Here is a 26,019-nt window from a genome sequence, read left to right as displayed (position 1 = left end):
GCTCAGGGAGGACCTTATCATTCCATAACTGCCCAAAAGGAGTCTGTAGTGAAGTGGGGGTCAGTTTCTTCCCTCAGGTAACAAATGATGGGACCAGAGGAAATGGTCTCAAGTTGCTCCAGGGGAGGATACTAGGAAAAAAATTCACCATGGAAAGGGCTGTCAAACACTTGGAACAGACTGTCCAAGGAAGTGCTTGAGTCATCATCTCTGGAGGCATTTAGAAGACCCACAGATGTGGAACATGCTTAGGGACAGGGTGTACTGATGGACTTGGCAGTGCTGGCTTAACGGCTGCACTTGAGGATCTCAAGGGTTTTTTCCAACCTAAATGGTTCTATACTATGCAGCAATGAAGAAATTCAGTGCTGCCTCCTTTACTAGCTATAATGTCCAACAGCCAACTTGTAACTTCTATGTATATTTGCACTCAACAAGAGATAAATCTATGTATTTATGTGCTTCTGATGTGTGGAATGGAAGCATAAAAGTCTACTTCAAATCAACTAGTATTTGTCTAAAACGTTTGAACAGCATGATTTTAATAAATGGCATCTCTAACAATGTAAAGAAGACAGATAACTTAAAGTTCATCTCATTTTTCATTTCATAACACTTCACATTTTTGTTATGAATACTGTGACTGTCCAAAATCTTTACCTTGGCAGAAGTACAGCCAGAGGCATGAGTCATTTGGACAGATGGTGAATATGCTGAACAATTACAGTTAAAATCTAAGAATAAGGCAACATGTTGAATAATTTCTCCTTCAGCTGTGACTCTCAACATCAAATGTGCAAGCTCTTTATTATCTCAGTAATTACTAACAATCTACAAGGATGGACAGTAGCTCCTATGTGCTATTCAAACCAAACAGTAGGTAGGTGGATAATTAGTGAATGCACACTTAATTCTTCTCCAAGAATGCATTTCAAGTTCTGTTTTAATGACATACTTAACTAATTTCAAAGTGAGATGCAGAAAAGTTACTGTAAGAATTACTTTTTTAGTTACTGCTCTGCTGTATATCTGTCATTCAAAATATAACAAAAGCCATGTCCTTTGTAAACCATAATAGTACACCACCACTTGGGATTTTTATTGCTTTCTACAACTTTAAGAATCAAACCAATTTATTGATGATTTATAAATAAAAGAACGTTAGGCTTTTGGAGAGGTTTTTATTACACTTTAATCAGTTTTAACAATTGCAAGCATGCTATATCACAGAGAATTCAAAGATTGGAGTATTCTCATTAATTGCACCGTTCCAGAAACAACTAAGCTTTATCTACCATGATCAATCTGTGTACTTATATAATTATGAAAGAAAAATAAATAATTGGAGATATATATAATATATCTCTATACTATGTATGTATATCTCTATACATACACACAATACCTAGACACATTCTTTGTAAGAACCTTGTGCATTTTAGAAAAAATGAAATTGTGTCAGTACACACAGAACTGGTTGTTCACATTAGATAGCCATTCTAATCTACATCACATTCTGCTGCCACAAGCAGCTAATTGTGCATGTGTTCTGCTGAAACTGTACAGTCTGTAACTGCTTGCCAGCAAAGCTTCCTAGATATTTGTTCACTGCAGTATTCATACACCAAGATTGTCAATACCAGTGTGATAATGATTTTACGGTAATTCATTGGCCTTATTAGAAGCTACAGTATGACTTAACCCAGTTCTTGTACTGATAATGCAATTACTTCTTGCAACTAAATACAGGAAGAGCCAACTTTACTTCATGTGAATGAAGATAACTAAGCTTACTCTGCATGATGGTGAAGCCTAGCAGGGTTTGCAAACATAAACCATTTATAACTTAATTTATACATAAACAGTTTAGTGTGATTGGAAACAAAAAACCCAAGCCAACAAAAACACTTCAAAAATGTTCAAAATGGAATTATGATTCCCAGTTCTTTGTACTCAACAAACTCCTTAGGTTTCTTGTCAAGGCTATGAACAGCAGGTGAAGCAGAAAATGAACATGCAAACCATAAACAATTAATCTGGTGTACAAAGGCAAATAATACAGAATATGCACACTGCTGGCATGTTAGTAAGTGTTTCTGAATGGTAAATTATCTAGCGTACTCACTAGCAGGAAAGCAGAGATACATCAGTTCTTACACACATGAATGCACTTGTACATCCAAAATTCATGTATGCATAGGAGGTGTGCCTGCCCATGGCAAAGGGGATTGGGACTAGATGATCTTTAAGGTTCACTCCAACAACTTAACATTCCATAATTCTGTAATTACTGATAATTTCCATTAAAAAAAAAGCTGATCTTAAAAAATGTGTATATAACTTCTTATTATTTCTGCCACAAATTTGTTAACTTGATTTGTTAACACAGAGAAGACAATCAGCAAGAAGACTCCCAGCACACAGGCAAATAAGCAAAAGTAAAACCATGTTGGAGTCAGCAGGGGACAAAGAACAACAGCAGCATTTCAGTCCAGTAAGCAGAGAGTGATAAGATTACCAAATAAACTCAGTTTTCAAATTTCTGATGATAACTTAATAGCGAGAAATTTGGAAACATTAGGTAGCAGAGTATTTCTGCTTTCATTTCTCATTACTCAGAAAGAGACAAGAAAACTTCAAATGCAAACATCTAATTACAGGAGAAATTACTCCCATCTTAATTAAACATAAGTCAAGGAATAGCATAAATACATTTTGGCAGTCTTTCAGATCTAAAGATAGACAGACTCAGGAAAAGCTAAAGAAATCAAAGTTGTGTTCAGGGATGAGAATGATTTAAAGGCTCTTACACCTGAAGAAGCTGGAGATTGAGGATAAACCAATGTTTCACCAATGGACATTTTTACTCTTTCCGAACATGCAGAAAATCCTGGCACAGCCAGAAGATGAAAGTCAACTACCTCAGATGATCAGAGAGTAACTAAATCAAGATGAGTTTGCTGAAAATTCATCAAAGACAATGATGACCAAGCCTAAAACTAGAAGTAACACATTGTATGTGAAAAACTGGTCTCACATTTCCAGCTGTTTATTCTGCTGAGGATTATGACAGAAACAGAACTTCAGTTAAGTAATTTTAAGGCAAAAAAGATCCAGAAAATCCAAGAACATAAGTGCTTTACAATTTCCCAAGAGCATCTCAACTCCAAAAGTCCTCCTGCTTTAGTTCAAAGAAAGATTCTGCTGAACCCCTAAAAAATTCACTCTCTGACTTCATGAACTAAAAGTTTTAGTAGATCAATACCTGCTACTAATTTCATATCTAGTGAGAGTAATTTAACTCCTCTATGATAGTACATGAAATAAAGTGGAAAATCTAAACCTAAGGTATGTAATCAAATGTATACTCTTTTTTAAAATGAAGACACTTCAATGAAGTTTGACAGATCTGCAAGGCAACAAGATCAGAATAAAAACTTCAACAAAAGGTTGCATTTCAGAAGAATTCAATTAGCAAAATAAAATTGCATTCTACTAAATTACAATAAATTTAAAAGCTTTGCTTCTGAGGAAGAGTCAAATAAATATCCAAGCTCTGCTTGGATTAAAATGAAATTCTTTACTTCATTTGATCAAACTCCCAAAAGAGCAACCTAATGTAAACTAAAGATTACACAAAATCATTTAATACAACTTAATATATTAACATATATTAAAGTACAAGAAATTAAAGCTAGGCTGCCCACTGTTTTATTTTGCACTCTATTGCACTGTTCCAACTGTGATTATATGGTACAGCTTCTGCTGGCATTTAATATCTTCTTGTTTTACTATTCTTCTTCTCCTTCAGACAGTAGTTTCTGTCTGTACTATTGTAGGTCACTCTTGACTTTTATTTCCCATGTGTGAAGAATACTGAAAACATACATTAAAGAGGAGCAATAACACAGACACTGCATATACTAAAAATTCTTTCTCATAAATGTCTGAACTGTCAGCAGTTTTCCCATTTCCTTACCTACAATTTATGGGCAACCAACACCTCTGGTGTGATTACACAGAGCTGAGGCAAATAAATGTTTCCTTAAAAGCAAAAAGTAAATCTAGAATTATTCTCCAGATTTGCTCTTCAGAGCTGTTCCTTGCTTAAATTTCCGAAGAGAAGATACTCCCTTTCTGAAATAATGAAGTATATATTTGTGATGAGTAACTGAATCTATAAATAGAAAAGCTCTTCAAAACATTTGTTATCATATTTAACAGTATTAAGTATGCACTGTTTTGGTTAACCTCATACCAACAGGAACTTAAATGTACATTGCTGTACCATCAAATGAGATGCTGTGTTTAAAACAGGGTGAAAAGACCAGCCTGGTATGGATATCCACAAACAACTTTCTGCCTTGCCAAACTGACAAAACAGGGGCCATTTCTTAGGAATGAAGTGCTCAGCAAGCTGGGAGAGCACTGCTCTTGGTCCCTGTCCAGGAGACAGCTCTCAGCTTGGCTCAAGAAGAAGAGTTTCAAATTGAGCTTTATCAGGCCTGCTCTGTTGGGAGAAGACAACTATGAGCTAGACTCCAAGTGTGGGAATCAAAACAAATCGCACATAAAGAATGAAAAAGAGCCAGCATTTCATTTCTCAGTGATGAGACATTACCTCCTGCTATGAAATCCCAAGGGCTACCAAGACTCCTAATATCCTGAAATTCAGTACTTCAATCTCATTACATTTCATTACCATTCTGCTTAAGATCTCAGAAATAAAATACAAAATAAAAAAATCAAGCAAAACACAATTACATGAAATAATTCCAAATCTATTCAGATGAGACAAAAAGGGCTGTCAGATGCAGTGGAAAGCCAGAGAAAACCTGGAGAAGAGTTGTAGTTCATTTGCTGTTTCCCCTCCACAGAATCATGCCCAACATTTGTATTCCTGATACCCACAGAAAATCAGAAGGGTTTATTTCTAAATGTCTTTACAAAAAAAAAACTTAACTAAGAAAGGGTGCTACTTATCTATATGGCAACTGTCAATTACATCAGTAGAATTCTGCTGGTTATGTTCTCCATTATTTGAATTAAACAGACCGCCCTACTGCTGTGCAAAAAGGGGAGATCATTTAAGGCAAAACTTGAAGTTTTAAAGTTGCTTCTGTTTCATTTTATTCGAGAAAAGATTATTTTCCAGCTATTTGAATGAATTTCATACAGTAAAATATGGAAAAGAATTGTATAAATTTAATTTAGGAAGAACAGCGTCTATAAAAAGACTAACCTTGCCAATTCTGTTTTGAGGACTTAGCTGACCACATATAAAAACCTCCATAAAAGCAATTTACAGGTACACAGAGAAAATACTAACATTTACAGACAGATTTTTCCAATGAATCTGCCTACCAATTCAGCAAGGTAACCATAGCAACTAAATGTTTTATCTTAAACATCTTAAATGCACAGACAACAATTTGAATAATAATGCCATCAGTGAAGGCATTATACTTTTATCAAAGAAATGTGTCAAAAGAAAAATAACAATTAAAATGTTCTCTAAAAATCAAAAAAAGCTGCTAGACTATTTCACATGTACTTTACAGTTTAAAAAATGGGTCACAATTACTTTATTACTTTTCATAAGCAAAATGCTTTCTGCTAAGCATTAAAAGCATGGTCAATATTTTTGCCCTTTGAACAAAACTCATTACCGGGGTAAATTGCCACGTGAGCCAACACTGCTCTGTTTACAATTTTTATTGCAAGAAAGGAATATGAGCTGGTGCAGTAACTACCAAAAAAAAAAAAAAATCAAAGCAAGTCCGCAGGAGATGATTGCTCTGGACACAACAGAAATGTGAAAAACAGTGTGTGTAGGAATGAAGCACTGATTCCTGTAATACCCAGCTTCACAGACCACTAATAATCATGCAACTCCCGGATGCCATTTGACCAGTAATGTAGGCACTGCAGATGAAGATTACTCTGATTAGTTTTTATTTCCATTAAGGTTCTGAGATATCAAGGGAAACATAAAATGATAAATGGGCAAAAGAGAGGAACATAGATGACTAGAATAGATCGTCAGTATACACTATAAATAGGCTGAAAGTTACAACAAAATAATTTGTGGATGCTACAAGCAGAAAATAAGTTGTATCCATACATATTGAGCCATTATTGCTAACTGGTAATTTGCATGAAGAATTAAGGGCTAGAAGATGAATTAAATGTATTTCAAATGGAACTTTTTCTATGAAAGAAGGTTATGGAAAGACTTACAGTGCCTATATTACTGGTCAAATTTTCCTCTAAGCCACACAGGAATGGAGCAAGTTAACAGAAATAAAGCTTTTTGTTTCCAAATACTTTCCCACTATGTCAATTTACAGAAAACTCAGGTATAACTTTGGGGAAGGAATAGGAAATAGATTTGCAGAGAGCCATTTTTCAGAAAAAGGGCAAGGAAGGTGATACTTCTGACATTTGATCTTGAATTTCTGTAAACTTTTCAGAAGAAATATTAGTCACCATTAAAGGCACAAGAAAAAGGTGACCAGAATCAAATGGTTTTCCCTATGATACACCAAAACCAGATAAAGGCCCGACTGTACAAAGGTGAGTGAGACACTCATAGAATTCTAACCCTCTAGGTCTGAAAGTAGCCCAATCAAAAAAAATACAAGTCTTCCCCAAAAGGTGCAAGGATTAAGTTACTCTTAGTGCCTTCCAATTTTTAGATTTCAAAATAAGGCAGAGTGGAACTTCAGTGGATAGCAGAAATCTAGTCACACAGCTCACTAAAAGCCTGATCCACTTAGCTCTCTGCCTTTTTCCAAACCCAGGAAAAACATCTTGCACAAAGAAGGATTAAATCTGCTCTGTGCCTGTGAACTCGTCCAAGCTGTGAGGAAATAAAGGGCCATGTGTGCTGGGATACAAATTCTGGCAGTACAGCTCAAAGACCTAAATGCTGCTCTATACTGACAGAAAACACAGATTTTCATATCACAATGATTGTGACCACGCTCACCTGACATAATCTTGTCTTAACCTTCTGGACACATTTAAAAAAAATGAATTGGACAAAAGATGTTCAACAGGTAATTGACTCAAAAATGGGGAATAAAGGACTCAGGATCAGACAAGTTCTGGAAGGGCAAATTTCTATTTCTGTTAGTGTCTAATGCAAAACTAGTTGACCATGCATTTGAAATTCCCCATTTTATAATGCCCCCTCAGATTTCCCTTCTACAGGAGTCTGGCATATGAATTACCAAACAACTGACAAAAAAGGGAAGTGAGATTCATAAAGAACCAAACTGCTTTACTAATTTATCATTAGAGGCACAAATATCTGAAGTCTTGGAACTGAAAAGAATTTCAGGAAAACAAAGCTGTACTGGTAGTGTTTCTGGTCTGGTTTCATAAGCCAGGAAAATCTCTTTATGGAAATAAGTGTGTTCAAAATCATGAGACATGAAATAATACCCCTTGCCAAAGTAAAGGTATCATCACCACCAATGTTATTATCCTGAAATCGTATTAGCAGTTAAAGATCTTTAGCTTCTTAAAGAGATGTCTTTATCCTCCACTATAAGGACTAACTCCTTAGAAATCTGGACCCTCCACTCCAAGAGGAAAGGCTCTGTAAAGGATGAAGGTGAATGAAGGTCTCCCTCTCAATAAAGCCCATTCTCCTGGCAAAGAGCTTTTGAAAAGAGGTGGGGAAGAAGGTTTGAGGAATAGGCTAGGAAGAGTGATTACTGTAACCAGGGTGTTCAACAACGCAGGACAACGTGGATTCAGATGAACTGTCAACAGCCTGAATCCAAAGATAAAGGGGACAAAAGAAACAGACTTAGGAGGAAGGATTCATGGGTTTTACCACTCCTGGAGAAGTACTGGCACGACTACCATAACGAATGAAGAAATGTGTGCAAGGATGTTTTGAGGATAACTAGTCAAATTATTCAGAAAGAGAAGCCAAAGTTGTAGCATTTCAGATCTGTAATTTGGCTCCTGTCAAAATGCTAATGTGAAGCTTCCTGATTATTATGTCAGTGTGTGCAAAGAGTTTCTAAGAGACTGAAATACTTGGCCACTATTAGCTCAGATCCAGCCTCCCTCCAGTGGACTGTTTTCAGCTGTGGCTTGCAGTTCATGGGCTGTTCAGAGCTGTATGGCCAAAACAGTCTTCTTCAGAAAATAAACCACAACATGCTATGTTATCTAGTCTCCTGCAACTTGAAAGAAAAAAAATTACCAAAAATAGGGACTTTATTTGTCTTAATCATCCAAGCATGAAATCTATCGACTATCAGATATTGGACTTCATAGAACAGAGACTGGTAATCTGCTATTCTTATTTCAAGGTGGGGGGGGGGGAAGGGGGGGAAGTTATTTTTCCCCCTCTACAACCAAATGTTTAAAAGCCTTGCCAAAAGAAGCAGAGTGAGACTGTTTAAAAAGAACCACAGCAACAAAAATAGGAGTGAGTGGAGGGTGAGTAAAAAGGAAAATCCAAACCACCTGCTGATTCTTGGTAGCATCTGTCACTGTACAAGAAGTGGGAGAACATGTAGGTAATGCTTGCCAAAGCACTTCTGCTGGAAGCAGCATGGCATCATTCACTGATCTGGTTGTATCAGCTAGCACAGACCCTATGAATATCAATCACAAACAGAACAAAATTTTGGGAAACCTTCACAGAAATATGTAGAGTACTCAACTGTCCTTTGCAGCAATGTTTTAAGGTTTTGTAGGAGTTGATACAAATGGTCTTCCTGAAATGAAAACCAGAAGCAGCTCTTATTCATGTCACTAAGATGTTCAAGAACAAAAGATCACCTGCACATCTGCCCCTCATGTAGGTAGGGAAGATGGCAGTGTGCTAAGGTGACATCTTTGGGGGGAAGACGAGGAGGCAAAAGTTGTGGAGGCAAAAGTTCCTTCTTATCATAAGATAAGCATGCTTACTGGGGAATGACATGATGGAGACGTGATCTGCCCAAGAGATTGTGCACTTCCTGTAACAGCATTTCTCAGGTAAGAGACTAAATACAAACAATAAATCCTATAATCAACCTAGCAGAGGGTGGATATTGAGCAAGAGGCAATAATCCCATAAACCAAGGGTGTTTTCAAGGTTATTGAAAAGCTCCTCAGTCCGATGAATAAAAATTTATGGCTGATTCACCCTTTTTAAAGGTATATAAGTGATTGGGTACCAGCATGGATACAGACCAGAAATACTAGTCATTGCTTCCTACAACCTGTACAGAGACAATAGACAAAAGAAATAACAGTAGAGACAGAGACTCTAATGGAGCTCCAGCCTCAAACGGGGGGAATCATTGAGTTGGGGCACAGCCTAAAATATCACAATGGTCATAATGAAATCTGGTGACAAAGGAACTGAGGGAAAAAAAACCTCAGAACATTGTGTTTATTTTGTGATGCTGCAGACATGCTCCATTTTTCCTTCAGCTATTGCAAATGTTCCCTCCTTACTGCCAGAACAGGTAGCACAATCAAAAAACATGTGTCTCAAGCACCTCTCTGTGTATGAAGAATCAAAGCATCAGGCAGGATATCTAAAGCTTTTCTCTTTGTTATGAATAGATCTAGAGAGAGACACAGACTTCTTCTCCTTGGATGATAGTGGAAATTTGGCTTCTTGAGTCTGAGACTTGGCAAAAGGATCAAAGACAAATGTTTAATATTTTCTTGGGAGCAACTTTCTGAATCTGTACTTGAAGTCTCAATACACACAGAACACTCAGAGGGAATAAATACTTCACCCAGACACGACAGGAAGTGGACACTTTCATCTCAGAGAGCATAAAGCCAAAACTTTTGTTCTGAAATCTGAAGTATGGAATCTACATTGTCCCAGCACAATGAAAACTGGAGCTTATAAGAAAAAAAGGATGTTTAAATAACTTGAAAACATTTTAAAAATAACAGATTATCAAATAGAGTATGAAGTGAAGTAGAAGGTTGAGATGAATCTTCAATAAAAAGCAGTTAAACATAAAGAACTATGGCACAGACACAGGTAGAACTGAATGCTAAGTAACAGGCTGAACTCCATTGCTTACAAAATGCCCACAAGTCAGCAAACAAGTTTTGCACAGCTCTACACTCAAAATATGCAGAAAAGCACTTGATGGTGAATACAGATGCTAATGTGCAAATGCAGAATTCAGTAATTGACTTCTAATTTATGCCTTTTGATTTCTTCAAAACTTAATCCCACACCAGTTACCTACAATTCTTAAAGAGGTGAACAGAAGAACTTCAGGGGTAATAATTTTAATATACACACATACACAGGGTATTATTATGCAATTATATATTATTCAAACATGTATCTATAAAGGACCACATTCAGCTTAATATCTCTGAACAAAAAGTCTCCTCTTCAAAGTGCTACTATAATTTCCAAAAACTGTATTCTCATACCTTTGCATAAGCAGTTGTCTTGATAAACCACTGTTTGAGGTATTTCTGCTCCACTTTTGCTCCTGAACGCCAAGAGCAACCATTGTCATCCACCTGCTCATTAGCTAGAACAGTCTGATCCACTGGATCCCAGTTAACCAAGGCCTAAAAAAAGTTGCAGGAAGAAAGAACACTTTCAGCAGCTAGTTAAAAACCAGTTTTACTTTGCAGATGCCAAATGAATTATCCAGAGGCACACCTTGAAAGTTTGCCTGAGTCTTCTATATTTTTAAAACATCCATTTGAATCAGCAACATGGACTCAGCTGGAAAAGTTCTGAACATTCATCTTCTCAGAATTCAAACGACCCAAAAATGCAGTTGGCAAGATTTGTCTAGACTGATCATGCTAGCAGGATAGGCTGGTACTTGACTGCTTGGCTGTAATATATAATAAGTGTTCCAACTTGACTACACTTCAAATAAAATAGTCTGATGCTTAAAAGTTCTTCACTACTAATCCAAAAGTGTTGAGTCAGACTGAGGGGGATGAGTAGACAAGGATGTCCAACTCAACAGGATAGAAACTCAAGGAAATATTACAGTGGTCAACTATATTTTAAGTGAAAGAGTTGATATTATCTGTATGCAACTCCTGTCAACTGCGTGAATTACTTTTGGAATTCTTTCCTTATCAATACAAATGCATTAAGTGAAAATCTGTAAAGTGTAATTAATGTTGGTGTTCAACTCCACAAGCCTTGTATTTTGAGCTTTTGAGTCAACTGAAATACAAGACATAACATACTAGAAAAGAAGCAAAAATCAAACTCAGTCCCTAGTGCTGAACAATTTAACTGGTCACTTATCAAAAAGGATCTAAGATCACAAAAGAATCCTATCCAAAAGTGGCATAAAATGCTATACATTGACTCGAAAAAATGAACAGAAAGAAAAAAATATAATCAGAGCAATAGAGTAATCTATTATATTGAATGTTATTTAGTATTTAAGCTAAATTGGTCTGACTGAAAAACAGCACCTACAGTTCCATAGAGATCTAATACATTAAACATTTAAAAAAAAATTTGAATTACTTCTTTGGGTATGGGGAGGTCTTGTATCTCAATCAAAAATTAGTAACTGCACTCACATTGTACTTTATATTTTATCTATCACTGATCACCTTCTGACCAGTTTCCAAACACCCAATATTGCTTCATTTTAAATATGCTACATATTCTTACAAATAGTAAATACCACAACCACTTTACAAATCTTATAATGAGGAGATCTAAAAGAAAGACACAGGGATCCTCTTGCTTAGAAATACTGCTCACAACTGTGTGAGCACAAAGCCTGGCTATACTGATTTATAAAAAAATTATTATCATTAAATGAATGAATGTTATTCATTGATAAATTGAAACTTGCCTTCAAATGAAGCTTCTGTAAATTCAGACTTGAATTTAAACTTTTTACTTTTTGCCTCTTATCTGTTACCAACTTGTGGTATTATTATACCACACCAGATTTTATAAAAGGCTTATGAAAATTCATTGTGGAATTAAAAGAAATCAATATATTCCACTATTACAAATGTATTTTCCAGAATTCCAGAAAATACAGCTTCTTCAGTAATAATATAACACATTATGAATATGGCTCTAAAGTAATAATCTTTTAATTTATAAAGTTCTGAAAAAATGCCACACAAAGTTACACCTAAAGAGAGATAAATCAGACAATATTGGGAAGTAATAAAATTCCAGTTGCATAAAGTGGTATTAGCATAAGCTTGTATTAAACTGGCTGTGACTCTAGGTTGAGAAAAAATACCATTTCTATTTTGATCATAACATACCAAATTTATGGTGAAAATTTTGGAAGATAACTGAAATGATTACGTAACTATTTAGCATAACAAATCCTCCTGTTACAACTCATGAGGCTATATCTAAATAAATCCTTCAAAATGTAAAGCAAATGTGCATTTAAGAAATGGTTAGTGGAAAGGTCTTTGTATTTTTTAGGTTACATTCCTTCCATCTCACACAGACTTTTGACAATATCTAGAACCTGGCTAATAAATGAAATTTTTAGTTCCTGCTTGTACCTCACAAAGGCAACTTCTTGACAATGACAGCCTCTGAAACTATGACCCCAGGAAGCTGCTCAAAGTCACCTACACAAAGAAAGCAGAGAGCAGGAGTGTTCAGAGCACACCAATTATCGCGCTCTCCTCACTATGCCAATGCAGACCATGTGCTTTTAAGGCAGGATTCATCTTGTCTAACTTCAGCTCTGCTACGTGTGAGTATCTATCTCCAGGCTTGCTGTCTCTGGGTCCACTATGGATTACAGGTATCTGATCAAAGTAGCAGAGTCAGGGCAGGTATTAACCTCAGTGAGGCACTCACACCTGGCCAGGTCAATAACCTCCAGAGTACATTGACTAGGTGAGTACTGCAGGAAAAAGGGGCAATTTTGCTGCAATGAATAAAGGTGCCCTCTCTGGATGCTGCAGCACTCAGGCAGACATTGTTAATCCTCCATAATTGCAGCTCCTGGACATCCTGAGCCTGTGTCTCCCTGCCAGGGTAATTTCTGGTCAGACATGCACACTGCTGGAACAGAGCATTAACTAGGCTAACACCTTATTCTTATTGTCACAGTAAGGCTATGAATTATCTCTTGTACCAAAAATGAAACTGTTATACAGGAGACTTCAAGCTGTGTTTAATACATATTGCAGATACACTGACAACATGAGACAAATATATGCTTTAAGTATTTATGACTGTTCAAAGAGACCCAGGGTTATGGGCTCTCTCTGCCATCTGTTTCCTGCCAAAAAGCAACTGGTTCATATCCACCAGAGATTACATCCCCTACAGATTGACAGATGCTGATTTAAGTCCCCAAACTGATCCTTGACTTGAAAGCAGATGGAAGTTAGAAGTAGATTCAATCACTGGTATCCAAACACCTCCAGGATCCCAGAGTACTCAGAGTCAGAATGCAAAATTTACTTTGTATATCATCCATGCTTTAAATGAAGCAGCAAACTTTTACTTTCCAGATTCATCTGACTTCACTTGCCAAACAACAAATTCACAGATAAAAACAGGTTTGTTATAACAAAGCTGGGGGGTTAGTTTTTTTTAATACAAGGAAAAAATAATTACAGAAGGGAAAAAAAACCCCAACCTTCAATCCAGCAAGCTAGTATATATTAACCATTAAGGGGTTTTGCTGGTTGTCATTTAAGATCTCTGAATACAAATGCAAATAGGAGAAATAGCTCAGTAACACCCTGTTATCCTAAATGCTTCCTTTCACCATCAATCTCTTTTTCCAGGTTCACAGAATAATTCGAGTATGTCCTTAATTATATCCTATGGGGTTTCCTGGTTTCTACAGAATACAAATGAAATATCAAAGCAGATTTAAGAAATCTTAGTTTCCATTTTAAGTTAGAAACATTCACTAAATTGCTGCTTTGTTAAAGTGCATTTAAAACATTCACTAAATTGCTGCTTTGTTAAAGTGGTTTTTTGGAACTGCATTGCCTAGGCTATACAGAGAGTTCTCTGGACTGCTCATTCAACATCTTTGTTTCATCTCGTGTTTAAGAAATAACTGAAACCTTCACTTTTCAGATACAGCCTGACACATGTTAGGTGCAAAATATTATAATTTCTTAATGTAGTGGTAACTGATGAACTGCTGTGATAGTCTTATGACACCTAATGCTTCTTTAATATTTTGAAGATCACAAATAGAGTTCTGGAATAGGACGGTTATGCACCTGATCTCCAATTATCCTACCCAAAACCATAAGTTCTGAGACAGTATTACAGTAATGTTAGACAGGTAAATAATCTCACTGCTGAACAGACTCCTAATGACTACCATGTCATGTATTTTCATGAGGGACAATAAAATCTAGAAAATAGTAAAGCCGGGAAATAAAAAACTAAAAGCTATATTCTGATCCTGCACTTCAGTGCAAATCTCTGACAATAAACATTTCTGACTTGTCTTGCTACAATGGCCATGCATGTTAGTTAGCTAGTTATAAACTGCCTCATAGAAAATTCTGTTATATACAAAATTAATTCTATTTTAGAGTGATTTAAAACTAACAGAGCACAATCACTTTATGACTGTGAATGGACAATGCAAAAATGTGCCACTGACATGAGTGATCTAAATTAGCATAGCAGCAAAATGTTGAAGGTCAAAGTTTGTACCCACCTCTTTTTGATACACTATCCCAGCCTCAAAGAGCTTAAGAAAGAGATATTGTGTCCATTTGTAGTATTCTGGTAAGCAAGTGGTTACCTCCTGTAGAAAAGAAATAAAAATTTCTGAAACGATTCTCAGTATTTTCCTACACTGTTATAACTTCAACAATTAACCCAGGAGTGTATAATATATTCCACAGAGTAAACATTTATGCATGTATTCATGTACAAACCTATTTACTTGTATAATGCTTACAATGAGTGATATTCACCTGTACACAAAACCAGAGAACATGGGCTTTGTGTGGGTTTAATGCAGAAGGAAAAGTTTCTCTGTTAACGTGGGATACAAAACTCTGTAAGATTAAAGCTGATAGGTATAAGAACAGAAGATGAATGGAAGTGATCACAGCTGCCTGATCAAGGGAACAGAAACAAAACTAGAAAAAAAAAGCAGACTTCTCTCAAAGAGCCCTCCTAGCCAGGCTGCCTTTCCCACTGTTGCTCAGCAATGGGAAGCAGGAGCAGAGGCTGTGGATGCTCAGAGGCAGCGGGGAGCTGGCTGATGTGAAGCAGGCAGAGCGAGGAGCTTACAGCTGAAACTGTGGGTGCAGGAGGAGAGAGAGAGAGCAGCGCTGAGGAGCTGCTGGCACACGGACGGTGCGGGCCAGACAGCATGGAATACTGGGTAAGGCTTGGGAAGGGCAGCTCACATTCAAAGCTCAAATAACCAACTGTTCCAAAAGGCAAGGAGCTCAAGCTCAAGTTAGGAGGATGCTCTAGGTTAAAGTATGGAAAAAATGAGTCATAAAAGTCACAAATGAGGAGGATGGTTATGAAGGAAATAAAGACGGATAAAAATAAAAGACAACATAAGCAGGAGGAATGGGAGTTACGAGAACAGCAAGCTGCAATATAATGGATAGCTTTTCTAAAACTTGAAAAAAAACCTTTGCTAAGTTTTTAGTGAACTCTGATAATTCAAAAACAAGCTGCTTACCAACTGCTTACGAACCTCCATATTTTAAATGTTTGTTCTTAAAAAACTCTAACTTAAAATAAGCATTAATATGCAAAGACAACTAATGGATTCCATCATTACAGACTCCCTGTTTTCTCAACACAAACTCAGGTTTCAGAGATGTAATGGAAACCCACATACCTGCTTGAAGTGGAAGAGGCTTCTACACCAACTTCAAATTAATATGAACATCTCTTGATTTTAAAGTTACTGACAAAAAGTAAGCCACTGATACAATTTATTCCATTTGGAGTAGTTATCAAGCATCAGAAATAGCTCTAAATGTGAAATGTCTTTCATGTGGGCTTTCCCATCATCCTAGCTTCCCACTACACACAGCTCCTGCAATATCATCTGCTACTCAAATGACATCTGAAATGCTCTAGCAGAAAATTTTTATTCTTTTTCTAAACTTTATATTCTAGTTGCTTTGAACTTTATATGCCAGTGCTGAAACATAGCTTTTAACAATTAATATGAACTTTGAATAAATGTGCCTCAAAAGTGTGTATAAGAGGCTTTCAAGATCAAAAAGAGACATTTAATGGCAAGTTTTCATCTCAGCATGTGAAGACCTAGTAATGAAAAACAGTTGCTTGATTAAAACCCTTTGCTCTGCACTGAAAAAAACCCCACTTGATAAAAATCTGATTTCCATCTCTTCAACTAAGCACATTTAGTAGTTTTCCCCCTCCCTGCTTCTTCACACAGTGACAACAGTTCTTGTGCCAGTGTGATGCCACTACAGGCAACAGTTTCATCACTGGAGTATCAGATACACAAAAGAAGAGACTCAATCCCTTTCAGTACAATAAAAGATTATGTGAGCAATAAGGCAAATAGGTAGGGCAACAAAAGCAAGCTGCCAAATAAAAATAGAAAAGTGAATGGAGATTGGTCCTTTTGGCCCTGAAAGGCAGATATGTGTCAACTGAAACAAAAAAATGACATTTCCCAATCTAAACAAGCATGTTACAAGCTTGAGCTACAAGATACAAGCTAATTGCTGCAAACAGAATCCCATGTACACGATCTCTCACAAGGAGTAAATAGAAATTTCTTTGAAAGAAATGCAGCAGACTGTACCACTGAAAAAGAAATCTGCTGTGTGGTCACTGAGATGCAAAAAGATCACTCAAGTTTAGAATTTAACTTTATAACCATGAAGGTTTGGTGTAACATTTCAAGTTAATGAAGAAAGAGAAATTACATCACTAACAAGTAAAATGAGGTGCTGAAGACAAGCCAGCAAACTCCTGTCAATCTTGAAATGTGTTTTGGTGTTTTTTTCCCTATCATTTAGCACAGTAAGATTTACTGTTATAAATAATTTTCTGTGTATTCCAGTTACTGACCTTGATTAAATGAATGATGTCTGATAAAAAGTTTCCATTAGGCTGCCATCGTGCTTAAATTAAGGTGACTGTTAACATTTCTATTTATACTCTGTAAGCACGACAAAGATCCACAGAACACTGACAGAACCATCTTAACTCAGAAATACACAAAAGAGTTTATAAAAGGGTTTGAAAAGTAGCATGCTGGAGCCATTCCAGCCTGCCAAAAACTGTACATTTCTGCTTCTCATTTGCGATCTGAGCACTGGCATTACAGCATACATATAGAATCCTGTATCATAAAGCAGTACAGTGAATATGTATAACAGGATATTACCATATTTTCCACAAAAATAAAATACCTACTAAAAATCCAAACTCTTCTAAAAATATGTAAGATGCTGCTCAGCTGTCCACTGCATGTGCCCTTCAGTGCTCTGTGAGAGATGCAGTGATCACCCATCACCTCAGCATTTCAGTATTGTGAAGTGCCAGGGAAAGCCTCTCCCTCTTTCCCCCATCCATTTTGCCTTTCACTTTTGTCAGCTTTAAACAGACACTCTCACCAAAATGCATCTTTGTCTTTGGTTACTGCTACTGTTCCTTATTCCTACAGGAATGACACTCATTCATTAATAGAATTCATTACAAGAATTTAAATTAATCACCTATACAGGTGGTTTGTTTTTAAAAGAGCAGATACTGGCAAGGCACAGGAAAGACCCCTATCCTTACCAAAAACTACCTTGCTTAATCCATTTATTGCAGCACAGTAATTTGTTCCAAACAAATACCATACCAGAGGGGTTGGAAACTTTTTTATTTTTGCAAAGAAATTCTCAGTTACAGACTAAATGGTAGTATTACAATCTGGATTTGATATCACTGCAATGTGGGAAGCAATGGGTCCATGTAAAGCTCAAAAAGCCATTCACTATTATAAAATCTGATTTAAAGAGTACCTTTCAACTACCAATAAAAATAAGGGTAACCAAAAGTAAAAAATCCTGCATTAAAAAAAAAAACAACAAAAACCAAAAGCTAAATCTAGATGAAAGATTTTTGTGTTTAATAAAAGGAGAAGTAATTTTCAAATCCTTTGTTTTGAAATTCATTATTTGTTCTAAACCTGCTCCCTTCTAACAATTTTCTATTATGAGTCTCTGACCTTATAATTCATTTTTGCTTGTATTTTTAAGAATAAGGTTACACTTTCAAGCTACTTTCATGGCTATATTTTAAAAAATAAAAGTAATATTTATAGGCTGCATGAAAAGATTTATTTTTTCCTAAGATCCACCAGGCTTTATGAATAACATATAACTAGACTGGGGATATGCAATTTCCTGGTTTATTAATAATAAATTTATTTTTAGCACAGTCTTATGCTGTCCTGAAGACAGGCATGTTGCACCTCTTTAAAGGGAGATAAGAAGAAAAAGTCAGGATGGATTTTTTTCAAAATCTATTTGGGAAGATAAAACAGTCTTTAATCAATTATCTGCCTATTTTGGTTTTCAAGGACATGCACTACCTCATCTAGAAGTATAATTATTTGATTTTGAGAGGTTTGGAGCTACACCAACCTACATTTCTAAATTAATTTGAGTATTTGTATTTCAAAGGCCTTTAGTTTTATGCTTTATTAGCTACAAATAGAAATGTCATACAGTGCCTACATTTTGGAACATGAATATATTTTCTGAAAAAAAAAAAGCAGTCTTGTATCAACAGTTTCTTTTTTTAAAAACTTAATTATAATTGGGTCAATGGTACATGGATGAGAAGAAAATTTCCTAGGTAATAATCTATGTACTGTTTGTTTTATGCATGTTCAGACAGTACACACAAATGACAACTTCAAAATTAAATAGAAAATTATCTGCACAGAGAAAATCTACCAAAGATTTAATTTTTTTAATGTACAGAGCAGACGGGGAACATTAGTCTCATGCAAAAAATATGTCACTTGGAATGCAGAAATTGAAATTACTTAAAAACCTTCACAGAAAGAGCTACTTCCTGGGAGAAAGTTACAGATTGATAACAACTGGTGAACTGATGGCTTACTGGGAACATGCACTTGGTCTAATGACACTCCTGAACAAAATAAAGGAAAAATATTATATGCTTTTCATCTTTTGTTGCTGATGATATGAATCGTTGAAAATGATACTGCTTAATTCCCCTGAAAATCATGTTCAAAAGAAGTCACAGGCAGTCACAGGCAGTTTGTTATGCTGTCTGGGGTGGTATTTTCAAAAAATCTGATCACCAGGAATGCTCAGATTATAGTTATCTTAAATCCAAAACATAATGTTGGGGAATTTTTAAATTTTCCATGTGTTTTTAATGACTCTTAGAGGCATTTCTTCCATGCTCAAACTTCAGCTTTTCAACCTTCCATCCGAGAAACATAAATGTTCAGAATAGAAATGTTATCTCACTTACTGATTTTTAAAAAAATCTCTCCCCAGAATCATACCATTTTCAAAGTGATTTACAAATATAATACTTCTAACTTGAGGCACTTAAAATACCTCCATGTCTCAGGTAAAAAAATCAGATAATCATTTGTATTCAAAACTACTCTAAGGTAAAGTACTTCCAGAGTTATTTTATTAATTTCATTTCATTTTTCATTTGCTTAGATTTTCTGTTTAGGAGAGCAATTTTAAAGTGTCATTGTAACCTGACTGAAATAATCTAATCTAATTAACCTAGCTTTTAATAAATGTCTTATTTATGATATCATACTAGATAAGTAAATTCACTGACAGCTACGAAACAGAAATACCTGCACATTTTGGTTTGTAATACAGAGAGAACAATGAAAAAAATCATTGAAAAATAAAAGAAAATTTCTAGTATTGCGGGTGCACAGGGATTTGTTCATACTCATTTTATCAAGCAATGAGTATGAATACAGTCTTTGTATTCCTGGACACAAATTTCTTGACAAGCAGACGTGACTATAAGCAGGAAGACTCTTTAGGACAGCTATATGCACTAGGTTCTCAAAATGGATTTTTTTTTCTTTTTTCCACTTCTCTATTCCCATACCATATGTAAAAGGTAAAGTTTATGTAAGTTTCCTTCCCATCATCTAAGCATATACTCTAAGCTGGCCACAGAGGACAGAGACAGTTAACATAAATTCACATTTTAAAAAAGCAATTCACCACACATCAAAATCTGGATCTAAGTTAGGGGAATGGGTTCCCTCCAGCATTATTTGGTAAGTACTATGCAGTAGCATAATAAAGGGGCAGATTTAAGCAACATCAAGGAAATTAAATTTAAAACAGGCCCCTGCTTTGTGTAATAGTCTTGGTTAATGAGACCAACCCATATAAAATCTGTTTTTCTTGGATTGTTTATAGGAGTCACTAATACTAGTGGGTTTTTTGCAGTGTCACAGTATTTTGTGAGCCACTGATTTAGAGCCATACAAGTATAGAATACTATAAAAAAATACTCCTTACCTCAAATAGCTCAATTTTAAGATAAGCACTTGCACAGCACAGTGCTTTTCTGTGCAAAGATGCTTGAGTTAGCCCAGGAGCAGTACAGCTGAGGCAGTAAGATGCTCTGCCCAGCCTAATGAGCCCTGCAGAGCAGCAGGCTTTATCAGCCTGTAAAACACCCTGCTACAGCTTAGCCCTTCCATTTCCACAGGTGCTTCTTTCATGGCCAGCTCAAATATCCGTGCATTTGGAGGTCACGTAATATTTTGGGCACCATTAATTTTTTGCAATTAATAAACATACCTTTTTCTATGGCTACAATTCAGGTTACTCTTACTCCAATTAGTCTGGCAGGCTTTCCAAGTAAAACAAACTTAACTCATAAGCTAAGGAGTGAAAACTATGACATGTGCTGTCTTTCAAGGAACATTTTCCAGCTGTTTTAAAATCTTACTTTTCAAAAGCACCAACTATGTGTCCCTAGAGCATTCTAAAGCATTTCAACTACACAGCAGTTCAAATGGAATTAGTAATAGGGTATCAAAGCCTTTTCCACAAGTATTGAGAGACTCCTGAAAGTTCATTACCTGAAACACAGTTTACTAGTAAAGTGAAGGTAACTCTTCAAGAATAGGCACAGAGATGACAAATGATTTTTCCCTGGACACTTATACTTCTTGCCATGGTTTTCAATACAGCCAGTTTTCCATTTGTTTTTCAGGACAGAAGGGCCAAAGAGAAGCTTATACATGAGACATTAATTTTCTCAATTTTCTTGAAATGCAACCTGCATCACTGAACTCGTGTGTGTGTGTGTGTGTGTGTGTGTGTGCACGTGTATACTCCATAACACAGCCTACACACAGGATTCCACTGCTTTCAATCCTGCTGCACCACACATACAGACAACCTCTGAGATACTAACAGCTTTAAACATTAGATGTCAAGAATGTAGAAGTGAAGCTTCTACAACAAATCTTTTATTTTTAGAGCAACTTTTTTGGCTACCAAGAAAATTTAAATCTTATTCAAAAGGCTTATACTGGAAAATCCTTCCATATATGAGACATGACAAAATGGTTTTTTAGATGCAAGACATACAAATAAACAACCTCACCTTCATGATTAAAGAAAACAGATGGCATCTCTCAGACTGTCAGAAAACTAATGCTTTTCCTTTTCAGATCTACAATACTGCTATAAAAATCCAAGATTAGCATCTCCATCGCTCTATTCAAAATCACATTAAGGTGATAAGCAGCAGCTACTGCTGAGAATATAAAGGCAGTGTGACTGATTCACTGGTAAATGCAATAACCTCACAATCGCTTCAAACGCTAATTTCTTTTTTATCTGGAAAACGACATTAGCTTATGTCTGATCGTGTTTGATAAGTTTTTTAAGGTGAACACCTGATTCTCAAGCATTAGTGTTTTAAATAAAATTTTTGGTTTCCAAAATGATCCTGATATGAACATCTATGAAAATGCAGGCTTATACTTTGAAATTTGGAATAACATAACCGAGCCACCACTCCAATTTACTATCTTTAAACATTAGACATATCCATTGAAAACAGCACTCCTTAAAAAACACATACCTTAGCACAAAGGCATTGCTGTTTCATAAATATCTCTTTATTACCTTATTTCTAACACAGAAAGTTGATACTTCAAAGAGATAAAAAACAAATACAAAATCAAAATGACTTTAAAGATTCTCCTATGCATTGATACTATCAGATGATATCAGCATGTCAAAAGTTAGCAAAATCTGATAAAAAGCTCAATTTTACAGTTTAACAACTTAAACTGGTTACTGTCAAAGACAGCTGTATTGTCATAAATAAAATGGTGAGATTTCATGGGTCTCAATGCTCCATCATACAATAAAATAAAGCAGTATCCATTTTAAAAAGAAAATCTTACCCTTTCCCATGTAAAAGACAGACCTAGTGCATCAAACTGTTTCCTCATGTGTTGAATGTTACTGCAAAATAATGATAATAAATGAAAAATTATTAGCTTAAGATATTTCTAACATGTGATCATATAAAAAATCCAGCGCTTATAGAGTTCTGAGAAATCCAAAGCACTAGTTAACCTCTAAACACTATGATCTCACTAGCAGTAAAACTCAGCATTGTCAGAATACTCAAATAATAATTTTAAAAAGCCCCCAATACATTCTGGTCCAATTCCCATGGCTATGTATATGAGGCAATACATTTTTTGTTCTCTAGATTTGAATACAACTTAAAAGTAAATATGGCAGTGTAGTCTGAAGGAAGCATTACTCAAGCACCACTTCTTACTATTTTTAATTATCTTTACTGCAGTTGAGTCAAAGGGCCCTCTTAAATCTCAATGCAATAGGGGACACTTCCACTTTGAGCTTAATCCTGCTCTATTTTGGCAACACTACCCTGGCTGTATTTTGCTGTGGCTCTGGTGATTGTGTGGCTGTAGAATAACCTGAATCAGCCTACCCATTCAGCTGAAGATATGTCCTACAAAAATTCTCCAAAAAAAACCCCCACCAGATTTATTTCTTCTCTCTGATCAACAGGCTGATCAAACCAAAACTATGGCTCACAAAACCAGCTGAGCCAGTGCAAAGGAGGTGGTGAGAGCTTGTATCCTGGGAGGTGACAAAGAACTACAAAAATTCTGGTGACAGCATCACCATAGATAAACATTAATCAACTCACACACTGTTAGGTTAGATGCTGCTCTGAACAGATTGAATTACAAATGTAAAGTAAGATACATCAGGATATACAGTGAAGCTTTAGTTTGAAAATGTACTAAATATGCTTTACTAAAATACCCACAATTGCACAATATTAATTAGTGACCTGGTGAGAATTCATTCAAATACTGTAAAATGGATTAAAATTTCTTAGGGACTTTGACCTTTCTACTGAAAGACATTATGTCAGATAAAGTAATATCTATCCTCCCAGAGTGGCTGAGTTGACAGTCATGAAACAAAGCATTTAATTCTGATCCAGAAAAAACTTGCATTGCTGAATAATTGAGTATTGCAAGTATTTAATATTATAATATCTTTGTGGGAAAAGTATCGAGAATCTTAAGATGGGACCAGAAGCATGAACAAAACCCAAAGAAACAGCATTATCAAAGAAGGAAATGGATCAAGGCCTACTATAAAGATACCACAGATAGATTTCTGCATCCAGAGTACAACAAACAACTTCACTTAGGGAGATTGGTTTCAAAATAATTTTCAGAAACTGTTTACTTATATAACATTTTACTCATTTTAAAGAATATTAGGAGAACATAAGACCCAATTCTGTGGTCTAAACCAAAAATGTTCACAGAAATCAGCAGCAATAATGGCTGCTTAGCACTTTCCAAGATCCAGTCTCAAAAAACCCCAACTATCTCCTTCCTCTCTCACATGGTACAAAAATCTGCTAGTAAATCTAACCACGTAACTCGTAATTCTCCCTTGTGTTCTCTGTACTAAGGTTTACCTCACCATGATGAAATTTTGATTTATTTATACCTGCTGGTTTGGGTGTTTGGGAAATGCTTCTCTTTTGATAATCTAGCATTTTACAATTTAAAAGTCATTGAGATTAAAACCTTGAAAATCATCCCAATATATTTATCTTTCAAAGCAGAATCATCTGCACAGTCCCATAAAATGCTGTCAAAAAACCTTGGTCTCAGATGACCCTGTTCTTTCCTGTACCATCTTTCTTCTATGCTAGTTTTGCTCTGCTTTATTGATTCATGGGGGCCACAGTACAGGTATTCACAGTGAAAATGCCATATTTCAATTCATTTCACCTTTGTGTCCAGTTTGCAGGGTGAAGGCCATGTTCAACTGCAGCATTTTCTGCTGGTAAACCAAACGCATCCCATCCCATTGGATTTATCACCTGTTAGCAAAAAGAAAAACCACAATGTTATGCAACTTTCTGGAATGGCATCAGCAGCACACTGAGAGGCCTCTGAATAATGAATGGTGTTGGCATTCCAACATTTGCTTTGTCTGAGCTGAACTTCTTCCAAACCTGCCAACTATGGCCAGCTTTGCTTTAAAAGATGACTATGAAGTGTACTTGTTACCTACAATGAGATGTTAGAGGGAATTCAAAGTATTATGCAATAAACTCTCATGACTATTTCAATATCAGGTTCACAATGACAAAAAACAACTCTTTGTAAGTTTGTGTGGTGGTAAAAGTCAGCAGTTGATGCTGCCACTGGACAGAATAAAATATTCACTCTAAAATAGAAGACGTAAGTAAAAATAGTTGAAACAATAGTTTTATAACTGTGACTGATGTGTAGTCTTCTATTTTTTTATTTTGTGTTGAAAAACAAAATAAAAGAAAAATACCCTATGATAACTTGAAATTCACCAGATAAAATTAAGAAAATGAGGAAAAACAGTTTTAGTCAAATTTTACTGAAATATCTCTTACAAATATAGACTACAGACCGACAAATTATTATTTCATGACCACAAATAAATAAAGGTGGGAAAAAAGTTTACTACAAAATATAATAGATAATTTCTGTTGAAATAGAGATGTATTCTTCCTGTTAACATGCATGTTATTTAGGAAAATAATCTAGCAATATGGTAAGTATTCAAAAAACCTCTTTAATAACCAACAAAAGAAAGGCCAGTACTTAAGATGCTGTCATTAAACACATATATATTGAATACCTGATAAAGCCAATTCCATTTCTTAACCTACAAATGTGCTATAAATTCAATAATCATTATTAAAATTACACAAGTTTAACAATAGCAAAACATGACCAACATTTTACAAGTTGTAAGAAATCAAAATTTTTACCCCTTAAAATATCTATTTATATAAAGAACATGTTTCTTAGTGGCATGTAAGCAAACAAGCCATAAAAGAGCAATCCCAGCCATACTAATCTCATAATACATCTCCATGTGAAAAATCACCTCATTTTAGAAGCATAAGAGCTACTTTTGTCACTGCTTTGAATTATTTTTATTCCTCTTTGCCACCGCTTTCCAATCTTCTGACTTAATGTAATATTTCATAACAAATATTTTATAGACGTGTTTATAAAGATGCCCTAGGCACCAACACAGTGTAAAAGCAACAGGATTTAATAGATGTGACTCTTCAGCATTCTCATTTTCAGTACTGATCTAAAACTAAACCTGCTGTCTATCATTACTCTACTGGTGCAACAACAAAACCAAAGGTATTAACCTGTGATCATCTGTGATCCAAGCCAGCCCAATAAGGGCCCATTCACAGCACATTTTTGGTGTCTAAATCTAACAGAAATTGGAATGCTATTCTGTGTCACAAACTCTCCCTAACTATCAGACAATCACACCATGGTATCAGAAATTATGAGTCTTAACTGCCTATTTCCATACATATAGAGGGGGGAGTTTACATGGAAAATGTCAGCTGGAGCCTAAGCCACTCCTTAACACCCCACTGAAGCACACCTCTGCCCAGCCCCTCCCCTCCCATCCACGCACCAATCAAAACTATTGGTATGA

At 35.7% G+C, this 26,019-nt stretch overlaps 1 protein-coding gene across 1 annotated transcript in view; it reads right to left on the bottom strand.

The window, feature by feature from the left end:
• LARS2 (leucyl-tRNA synthetase 2, mitochondrial) overlaps positions 1 to 26,019 on the bottom strand; it is an 82,759-nt gene that overhangs the window by 43,755 nt on the left and 12,985 nt on the right. The window contains exons 4-7 of the mRNA XM_071429621.1: positions 24,300 to 24,391; positions 22,407 to 22,467; positions 14,664 to 14,753; positions 10,426 to 10,569 (exon numbers count right to left, since the gene is read on the bottom strand). Of these exons, the coding sequence (XP_071285722.1) occupies positions 10,426 to 10,569; positions 14,664 to 14,753; positions 22,407 to 22,467; positions 24,300 to 24,391 (387 nt within the window). The remainder of the gene's footprint in view (positions 1 to 10,425; positions 10,570 to 14,663; positions 14,754 to 22,406; positions 22,468 to 24,299; positions 24,392 to 26,019) is intronic.

Source organism: Agelaius tricolor, unplaced genomic scaffold, assembly GCF_023055355.1.
Source record: "Agelaius tricolor isolate 1412-34295 unplaced genomic scaffold, bAgeTri1.0.p SCAF_6, whole genome shotgun sequence".
Classification (NCBI taxonomy): domain Eukaryota; kingdom Metazoa; phylum Chordata; class Aves; order Passeriformes; family Icteridae; genus Agelaius; species Agelaius tricolor.
The sequence above is the reverse complement of the archived record's forward strand: the minus strand, read 5'-3'. Positions and strand labels throughout refer to the sequence as shown.